Here is a 10,818-nt window from a genome sequence, read left to right on the forward strand (position 1 = left end):
TGCTGCAGTGTTCAAGAACAGTAAACTTCACAGGATCATAAATTAAACCACCTACCAGATCACAGTTTATGTTAATCACAGATTCTGAAAATCCTTTCTATCCACGAGGTACCAAAATGTAATCTAAGAGTACATGTACACCGTTTAACAACAAAAGTCATACCTCATTAAGAATCCGTCAGTCAACATTATAACATGATTCGTTATTTCTCAAACAGTTTACCTTCTTTTCATGTGGTTTTAACCTTCACTAAACCCTTGTACAACCCTGTCATCACAACACAAAGTGTGAAGCAAGTTATTGTGTGTTAAATGAGGCGTGATGGAGTAAAACGGGCCCCTTATTAGACTGAAAGAGTGATTAAAATAGATTAAGAGTCCTAATAAATCTTTTTGACTGAGTCAGAAACTTGTTCGGCTTTAAGAAAAGTATGGAATGCATTTTAAAGCTCTGCAGTAATTACGTTGGCAGTTATAGCCTTCCAATTATTGCATCATATAAATTATTTATGACATTTCTGGTTTAACCTATTTAATTTACACCCCAGTTAATTTTTTTTTTTACTTTATTAAAATCGACCTGTTTTTACTACTGCTGTATTTATCAAGTGCTACAAAGTGTGCAGCCTTGGACTGCAGGAATGTGCGATAGTGTCGATGTTATGAAGCTGTCAGGGCCCAAAAATAGCAGCAGGGCACACGTGTGTACGGCTGCTTTTAGATCAGTTCAACCGAGCCGTAAAACGAGTCCTTGAGGAAGACCAGAGGACTTTTTAATATAGCAGATAACAAGCGATTGCCCTGCAGGCTTAACAAGACTGTAATGAGAAATCATTCTTTGGAAAAACACACATGGCAAAGGAATCACAGGGGATAACTGCAGCAATACTTTTATGACCTGGGATCAATTATAGCCACAAAAATCACAGCCAAGCTCTTATCTGATATTTGAACTGTTTGGTAAAGTCACGCATTCAAATGTTGCTTGTACTTACATGCAGCAAAGAAGTTGGTTTATGATGAAGATGCTAGATGCAGGGCAGATGCAGGTAAAGCCAATGAATGTAGAAGAAAAGAACTTGCTCCGTAATACTTGGCGGAGAGGAAACCCGAAGCGCAGCTTGTCAGATGTGCTGTCCGCAGAGCTTCACTAAAGGCCGGGCTGACACCGGAGAAGCCCCAGCCATACCGGGGCCGATCAAAAAAACTCACTGCTGAGAGACTAAATATAGAAACCAGTCAGGGTTCAACACACACCCTCTGCAAGAGTGTGGCACTGGTGGCTGTCACTTGGGTTAAAGGTCCAGCACCAACAAGTGTATGTAATGGGGTTAGGTTTAATGTCAGCTCACTATGGAACAAATCCAAAATCTGGCAACCCGAGTGCAACTCTGGTTTCATTTCATTCATAAAGATTGAAATGGAGGGGCGAAATAAACAGACAGAAAAACAACTAATAGAAGTGACAAACATTAGCGTTTGACAAGCGAATTTCACCGTATTAGGAGTAAATTTACAGCTTGAATATAATGAGCCTAGCCAGTGCTACGTATTAATGTCACTTAGCTAACTATGGTAACAATTTAACTCTCCACCTGCTACCAGGGAATTTTTAAAACAATGCTCAAATATAAAAGATTCTGTTGCCCGAGGATAGTAAAAGGTAATTTAGCAATTTTCTTTTTAGCCATGTATTCGCTAACATCAGATAATGTAAAATTATTACCGTGAACTGAACTGTACCTTGCCAAACCTTACTGCTGTGGCAGAACAGCTGCTAGCTTAACTTAAAATAAGATAATATATAACTTTATTAATCCCGTAGGATATTATAGTGCCAGATAGCGCCAAAAAATACAGTACAAATAAGAGAAATACAAAAAACAACTTCAATATCAGTGAAAATATAAAGTGTATGGCTAATGCGAAAGAGACAGTACCTAAAAGAAAGTAGCCTACGGGGCTCCATCTTTTTTTAAAGTCAAAAAAGTAACTAACTTATCAAAGTTTTTCTATTATACGTATAACTGCCATTACACGGTAGTATGGACATCCTTTTTAACTTACCAGTAGAAATAAGCCAACTCATCATGATTGAAGACATTTCTGAATATGTATAATCGAAAATATGACAAACATGTTTAGCAATTGTTAGCCTACAGCTAACGTTAGCTGCATGATCAGATGTAGATTCACTAGCTAACTGAACATTACTAGCTAACTGAAGTTTTGACTATAGTAACCAACATAACGTTTTTTTCGGACACAACTGAGTTAACAGAACAAAGTAATGGCATAATAATTAGTTATTATTAAACTTTGAATTAAAATTAATTAATTAAATTAATAATTAATGTGAAATGATTGAATTTATTTTGAGAGTGGTCAAAAAGCGATGTATATTTCATTTAAAAAACATTCAGGTTTTGAATCGTCAACAAAAGGTGTCTGAAAAGCTGGTTAGGAATGGATTAAAGGTGTTGTCAATTATTTATTTAATCGATGCATTGGCAGAGTTCCACCCACAGTGGCTCCACCCAAATGCCTTTGTGTTCCAGACAGACAGGTATGCAAATGTTGATGGCATCCTGTGCTGATGAACTGCAAAAGAAGTTAACACAGTGCTTGAAGCAACTGCTACACCTATGAACCATATGTTTCCCAGGACAGGGCAGGGTGCCCTAGATTGCTGAAGAGCTGACACAGAGGTCAAAGTTCAAACAGGCTGGCTCAGCAGTTCAGAAAAGCAGCTAAATTCTGTGTGGAGCTCCAGTGTCCTGACAGGTTAACGTTAAGATATCATACCAGATATTTTAATGATCAGATGCTCTCTTGAAAAACCTATGTAAGATTTCCTGATATAATAAATAACAGTAAGTAAGCCTAGCAGAAAAGGGAATCAGACTTCCCATATGCAGAATATAAAAGACGCATTAGAAGTTGCATGGGCTACAATGCATAAACAAATGTATGTAGTACATCAGTATCTCAGGCACTCTGTAACTAGTAGTTTTCCTTTATTTCAAGCAGTAATGTAAGCACAAAATATTTTTTGGTTGTGTTGTTTAATCACTCACAAAAAAGCTATTCGCATTAAGTGTTTACTTGCCTCCAAACTGTGTACAGTAAAAACAAGCAACAACTGATTCAACTGTTGCAACTCTAATAGGAAGTATTTCTGTGTGTTCACAGGTCTTTGGTAAGAATCAATACTGCGATTGAGCAGCAGAGGTCAGCACAACATCATGTAACTGCCAGGCTGCTGATGTCTGCAGGCAAAACCAACAGGATTTTCACAGAGTGTAAGTCTGAAATGAGGAAACCTGACAGGACATTCATCATCTTTTGTTTTCTATTGCTGTGTTTCATTATGAAATGTTTCATATAAAAATATTCAACTGGGGCAGGGGAGGGTGAGGTAGCCTCGCCGAAGGGCACCTCAGTGGGAGCAGTTTTTCATTTATTTTCCCTGAAATAGTACGAGAAAGCACGACAAGCAGACAGAGCGACAGGTGCAAAGATCAAGCTAGTAAGTAGACATTTTTTTATTTATCAACTTTTTTTCTACAATCAAAAATTGAAGCCTATATTGTGCTCCTGGTGGACTAACATCTTAGACACTAGGTGCTGTTTGCTCCTTTGATGTTTTACCCATCTGTAGATTGTTCAGGATTAGTTGTCGCCTTGTCCACCTTGTTTCCTCACATCAACACGCTCTGGTTGTTTGGTTCTCTCTCTCTGTGGTTCTTCATGTTATGCTTTTCGATCAAAAGTAGCAGGAACTTCTCTTCAAGGAACTAAATAGTTGCTGTGGCCCATTGTTGTCTGCGTTTCCACAGCCTAAAGACCCGGGAAGATCATGCACATCAGGCCAATGACGTACGGAGAAGCAATAAAAGTAACTGCACTACACCGCCAGTCCTTCTTCTCTGACTCCGTCTCAAAGTACGACGATGACGGTGAGCTTGCAGCTGCAGTCTTTTAAACATGGCGGGTGAAATAAAACGCTGCAAGTACCCCGTCCTGAAAAGTTCCTGGACCTTTGAAAAATACTACCCCCCGAGCATGGACTTTTCAGGGGGTGAATCAGTTACCCCGGAACTACATTTTGAATGTTCCTGGGCAAAGTTCCTGCTGTCAAAAAGCACCATAACATACATACACATTGGCTGTAGTCTTAGGAAAACCTGCGAGCCTTTGCCCCGAAGCAAGGCCGCAAAAATGGAGCTGGTTCTTTTAAAACAATCAGTTTAAGTAAAAGTGTTACAAAAAAGAAGCAAAGAAAATGAAATGGAATTTGCATCCGGGAACAATCGCACAAAAGCCGGATTGGTCAAATCCAGGCTTACTCCCTTTGTACTGAATTTAATTAACGTTACTGTAATCACTGCTCTAATCCACTTACATGCATTCTGTTACTGCACACTCTGCACATTGTTCAGTAATAACCTCAGGATGGGTAATTCTTTCTGATAGGATGGAGAACAGGGTGTCTGAACCCGTCCCTGACTCATCCACCTCTTTATTTTCTCTAATCTAACTTTAATTGCTTGGCCTCAACTTTCAACTTTACTTTTAAAGATTCATTCCCTGAGTTACTTTGAGAGTAGTTCTGCTCCGCTGAATCCACACGCTGCCTGCGGGGCCTCCGACGATGGTAATTTCTTGATGAGGTGCTTACTCACCCAAATCAATTCTTCCCACCTCTTCCAGTCTCCTCGTCTCCTTCTTCCTCTTCCGAGGAGGGCTGACGCATCCTCCGACATGCATCCGTCCTGTCCTAAGTGCGGTAAGGCCTTCAAGACGGGGCTACACTCGCTGGTAACAAAAAGAAAGACATAATTACCAGAATGAGACAAAGCGGCAGAATTGGGGAGCTCAGGGGTGAAGTCATTACAGTCGACATGTGAGAACAGGAGCAGGGTCTGTCTCCGGAGCCGGCTAATTGAGCTCGGATGAGTGAGAGTAGACACAGGTAGGCACTGTGTTTGACTATGTTGTTCCCTCCTTTCCGTGTGGATGACTACGAACAAAAGGGCAGGCTCTCTCTCTAATCAAGCTAATGGAGTGGGAACAAGCTGGTGGCTGAGCGAGATGGGCAGTGACAGGTAGAAGGGCCTCCGGGAGGGTTTAGGCAGTCTGAGGTGAGGACTTCAGCTTCCTGATTGGCAGGACACACGGTGATAAAAAGCCCCGGCTCGTACTGTCAGGTCCATTAGCAGCAGGTTCAGGTCTGATGAGCGCATAGCGACAGGTACCGCGGTTCATGTCAGCTGTCCACGCTGCCAGGGAGGAACTTCAGAGCTGAAACTACAGGCCTGAGTGCTACAACTGTGAGAGAAGCTGCTTCTTAAACTCAAGTGTGTCTTTGTGTTCAGGCATACGACTTTGAGTCACAGCTAAGATGACCCTGCACAGGAAGAAGTCAGACTGGTGAGTGAATTCAGTGAAATAACTATTAAATTTAAGGCTTCTTTATTATGTCAGTATATGTATTCAGTATAAATATGGCTTTATATGGAGTCCTGGGTTTGTATATTAAAAACACATCTCAGTACAAGGTCAATGATTAACAGACTCAACAGACTTTCTCTGCATTCTTCCTGAACCCTTTAAGGACTAAATACACCAGATGTCCTCAACGTCTTTTCAAAAACTTGAGATGTAGTTGTTGTAGTCCAAATGTTCATATATCCAAAATCTCCATAACAACAACTAAATGGACCTTATTGTGAAATAAACATGGGCAGAGAGAAAGATAGTGGGCTTTGTGGCGGTGTTACTGCGGTTATAAAACTTAAAAAAAACACAATTAAGACACCTGTCAGCTGCATTTTGCAAAAAATAATTTCAAGATACAAAGTTTATATATCATTTTATTCTAAGTGCATATAAAACCACACGATCTGTGATGGAATAAGAGTCCCGTTTGGTGTAATTCAGCATTTTGTAGCATGTTTAAGTTTAACTGGACCCTGAAGATTAAAATTAAAGTGCTTGGTCATTGTAGTCATCACATACAGGTGCTCTTTGGATACTTGGTAGTGTTGTGACGTTTGCAAACGATCCGATTCTTTTGATTCAACTGAACTGGCACAAGAAGACCCCGCTCGCCCAAGGCAGACATCTCTCTACAAATATGCAGTCATAACCCCACTGAGACAGGGGAAGATAATAATTATAATATATTTTATTTATATAGCGCTTTAAAAGGTACTCAAAGTCACTTTACATGAAAGAAAGAACAGAAGCAACAATAGCAAATACATTCAAAACAAAAACAATCAAAGTACAAGACTAACAGTTTAATAAAATATGGATATAAAGGTAAGAGAAAGTTAAAAAAAGAAACATAAGAGATCATAGGTTAAAAGCAGATTTAAATAGATGGGTTTTGAGTGCGGTTTTAAAGGACGGCAGTGAGGGAGAGTTTCTGAGGTGTTGGGGGAGAGTTCCAGAGGGCCGGGGCAGCAGTGGAAAAGGCTCTGTCCCCCCAGGTCCGGTGTTTGGTTCGGGTTAGAGGGGTGAGGAGGTTGGCATCAGTTGAGGTTGCAGGTGAGAGTGTATTGGAGAAGGAGGTCAGTGAGGTAGGAGGGATTGTGAAGGGCCTTGTAGGTCATTAGTAGGGTTTTGAATTGGATTCTGAAGTGGATGGGAAGCCAGCAGAGGTGTTGTAGGACAGGCGTGATGTGGTCTCTTGGTGCTAAGGTGGGTGAGCAGACGGGCGGCAGAGTTTTAGATGTATTGCAGTTTGTTGAGGATGATGAAGAGCTTGCTGTCTAAGTTCGGATCTGATCCAAATCTTACCCGATCATTACCAGAGTGATTTATTTCGCAGATAAACCTAGTAACAACAAAAAGAAGAAGAAAAAAAGAGCGATAAGCCGTTCTTTTGACTGGCTCTCTCCCTTCAAAGAGACATAATTCCCAGCACTAATACTCTGGGTTTGCTGTGGTATGGTACATACTTATTATGGGGCGTTGTTGCCCTTCTACTCAAAGGAAATTGACCCTGTTTAATCACCTTTAGATGCTCCTGGTCGGGGTGTTATATCGCAGAGTCAAACGAGTGAAGGGGTTAATCTATTTAACATTAACATGTAAATTAGAGTCGGGAAAAGTCACAAGTGTTCTTATTAAAGCAGCAGCTGCAGCCAGGCTGTGTTGGCTGTAGAGCCAATCACGATCAAGCCCGGGTGAGGTCCGTTTATCTGGAGTTTTCTGAAACCAGCTGTTTTTGTAACTTAATAAGACCTACGATTAACATCTTATGTTGAACACAAAATTGGAATAAATGAAAAGTTCGAGAAATATATAGCCTTTAGAATTATTCAACATGATAACTGATAGAAACAAGACAAGTGGGACTGTCTGTGCACCTTGATTAAGACTCCTTTTCAATGATTAAACGGACCTTAGTAAGCATTCTGTTAGAAAACCTGAATCGAGCGGTTAAAAAAGCAACATTCCTGCAAGAAAATCCTCCTTTTCTGGTTAGTTGAGCTGTTCAGGATTTAGTCTCTACCCTGCTGGAGTATCACTGACATCTTCCCAGTATCTTTTCCTGCAACCTGCAGTGGCCTCAGTGCTCAAAATGTTCCATCTTCCCTTCAAATCTGAGCTGACATCTGTTTCTCACCCTCGCTCAGGCCCGGCCTACTGCTGTGCTGCTTTCTGCTCTGGATCTCTTTTCAACCACACTCCCTCCAGCGGGTGTCAGCCGTCAACCTGCGGCGCTTCATCGGCTGCGCCGTGCGGGAGTTCACCTTCCTGGCCAAGAAGCCCGGCTGCGGGGGCCTGCACATCACCACGGACGCCTGCTGGGGGCGCTGTGAGACCTGGGAGGTGAGGCATATACTGTACTGTACGCGGACAGGAGAGGAGACGAGAGGTGTGTAAATGTGATTAGAGTACACTGAGAGGTGATGTAAGCAAATCTGACAACTCTACACAAAGGAGAAGTGGTCTGCTGTTTGCATTAGCTTATGAGTGAGGAAAGAGAGGGAGAAGATGGATTAGATGCCGATTGAAGCCACTCAGACAGACACAGACAGGCAGACGGATACTGTAAATACAGAGATGAGCTTTCTAATGGAGGAAATCATTGTTTGTTTTCCATCACAGGGAGGTCAAAGCGAGGTCAGCTGTGCGTAAACATTGGGAGAAATAAAGAGAACACATGCACATCAGATGTCTAAGAAAAGTATATCCTGTGTTTAAAATATCCAAGCGATATCTAATCTCGTCGCACAGTTATGAGAGGCTGTCTGAAGTGCAAATCACGCAGGCTCTCCGAGCACTTTGCACTAGAACCGAGCTAACGTGCTGCAGGAATGGAAAGCAGCGTGGAATCCACAGATTGAAGTGACAGCAGCGTTTTCCTTAACAATGCCTCAAGTGCATAAAAGACACAATTGGATTTCGTAAGTTGCCGGATACAGACAATAAAAAAAAAAACGCTGTGAAATCTGAAGTTTCATCTGGTGCATTGTACTCGGTGACAGCCTGCATTAGAACGCTCATGATTCTCCCTGCTTTGTAATTGCAGCGTATAGCTGGTGTGTGTGTGTGCAGGAGGCCCGGGCTTTGTTTTGTGATACTTATAAGATCCCAGCAGGGAAAGACTCATCTCTTTGTCTGCTCCACCTCACAGGGAAGTCGCAACACAAACAGGGAGTCCGTGTCTGGCTTAAGGGAGAGTCTAGCAGTGAGAGTTAGGGGATCAGTCTCCTTTTACTACACAGCAAGAGTTACAGTCTTACCTTCTGTGAATTCACAATCAATCTTTTTTTATTTACTGCAACAACCAACAGCAAAAGATAATTTAATTCCTGGAACAACAACGCACCAACACTACAAGCAATTAACAGAGGCTGCAGTTGAGTCAAAACTCTCCCGTTAAACACGGCTTGACAACAAAACAGAGGTTCAGTTGTAAATTAGTCGCAAATAACGACAAGCTGAACAAATGGATTCAATTGTAATTAGGCGGATTTGTTCTGGCGTCAGGTTGTTGTGGCACTGTCTGGTCTGCAGGTTGGTTTGCAGCCTGAAAATAGTCATTACAGGTACCGTGGGAAGGTTTGGACCACGAGTGGTGCTGCAGAGGAATGTTTTGAAAAGTGGGCCCTCCTGTTGTTTATATTGGGTTTTCATGAAGCACTTGCTTGAGCATTCACATGCCAAGAGTATTATTAACCAGAGCGTAAACTTTGCTTCGTTAACGTTACACCAAATCACATACAGTATATTTATTGGATGTTATATTGGTGGCACATACTTTTGTTGCGCAGGAATCCCCTTTTTTATATAAAACCACTGCAGTTCAGCTTTTTCAGCGCTCAGTGCAAAAACGCTCTCGGCTGTTTTTTGTCGCTCTCAGACGAAAATAGTTCAACTTGTAGAACACAGCTGCACTCGTCAATGTCACTTCTCCCTCACCGACCAATCAAAATCAAGACGGGACGGGACCTTTGATATCAACTTTGTCAACAACAATGGCGGAGGAGAAGCTAATCAACCAGGACATGATTTCTTTCCAATAAGTCTCTTGTTTTCTTTCTTGAATAAAAGCAAATATGAAGCAGACAGAGCGATTTAAAACAGACTGAACGGTCAATACCAAGGGAAGCGGAAGAGCCGCCAGACAACTTTCGTAGCCTAGCAACAGTAAGCGCCGGTGAGAAGCGCTCTGAAATTGAGGTAAAGGGCCCCTACGGATTTCAACATTTTAGCTGTATGCAGTATGTTAGCTAGGTTAGCTACTCTGGAAGGAGGTCAAATTTAAAAGCTAGCCACCTAAAAACTTTCTGATAGAAATAGCTTTTAAGTATAAGTCAGATGTTAACAGTAACAGTTAGCTAACCCGCTAGCAAGCTGACATGGCAAAACACTAACGTGAAGCGATGAAAAGGACAACACTGTGTCAAAATAAGTTCAGTGAGAACCACGTTATATATTTAGAAAAACCAAACCCAGACTTCCAATATGGCCGCTATAGAGTTTTACACACAACGGAAAAGCCTTATCTGTACAAGAAGAAAGATACGATCAATGCCAACCTCCAGAGAAAACACAATTCTCATATGTTAAATGAGAAAATAATATCTTGGGAGGAAATGATTAACATAATTTTTTGTCTGTATTTCCAGAAGCCCGTCCTGGACCCTCCCTTCATCGAGTCCTACCAGCGGGTTTGCACCTACAACGAGACCCGTCTGGTCACCGTGAAGCTGCCCAACTGCCAGCCAAAAGTCGACCCAATGTACACCTACCCCGTGGCTCTGAGATGTGACTGTAGCGTCTGTCTGACCAGCACCACTGAGTGTATTACATCTGTGTAAGACAAGTCTACACAGGCATTTTTCCATCTATACTTTGCTTTTGCTTTAAATTGCTGCCGGGGAAGAGGGGACATTTAGATCAACAGACATTCAACTTTCCGAAGAGTCATGTTTTCCTGCTGCCTGTCTTCTGAACAATGCAACAGCGTACAAATATATTGTTCGGTCAATATAATTTGAAATCCATTAAGATAAAAGTTCTTTTGGATTCCTGCCCTGCTTCTAATGTAAACCATTGTTTTTACATCAATGAGTTGTATTAGAGAGAAGTTGCTTTCCATTTTACTGAGTTTGTTCATTACAAATGTGAGCACGTCTATAACCTGCAATTTATATTAATAAATACATTACATCTTGTACAATTGGTCTGATGTATTTTACTATGTTGTAAAGATTTTAGGGGGGATCACATTTGACTTATTTGAGCCAGTGCTTTATTTTGGTAAGCACTGGTTTACAGCAAGGTCAGAGGTCA

General features: G+C 41.5%; 1 protein-coding gene across 1 annotated transcript; it reads left to right on the forward strand.

Annotated features, from left to right (window-relative positions):
• The first annotated feature begins 5,404 nt into the window (after positions 1-5,404).
• Positions 5,405-10,343, forward strand: gphb5 (glycoprotein hormone subunit beta 5). Its single transcript, XM_069661680.1, has 3 exons — positions 5,405-5,433; positions 7,650-7,845; positions 10,152-10,343. Exons 1-3 carry the CDS (start codon positions 5,405-5,407, stop codon positions 10,341-10,343), a joined length of 417 nt encoding a protein of 138 aa, XP_069517781.1.
• The last annotated feature ends 475 nt before the right edge of the window (positions 10,344-10,818 follow it).

The sequence above is a fragment of the Semicossyphus pulcher genome, unplaced genomic scaffold, assembly GCF_022749685.1.
Source record: "Semicossyphus pulcher isolate SPU_LCO1_2020_fin unplaced genomic scaffold, fSemPul1.0.p SCAF_14, whole genome shotgun sequence".
Classification (NCBI taxonomy): Eukaryota; Metazoa; Chordata; class Actinopteri; order Labriformes; family Labridae; genus Semicossyphus; species Semicossyphus pulcher.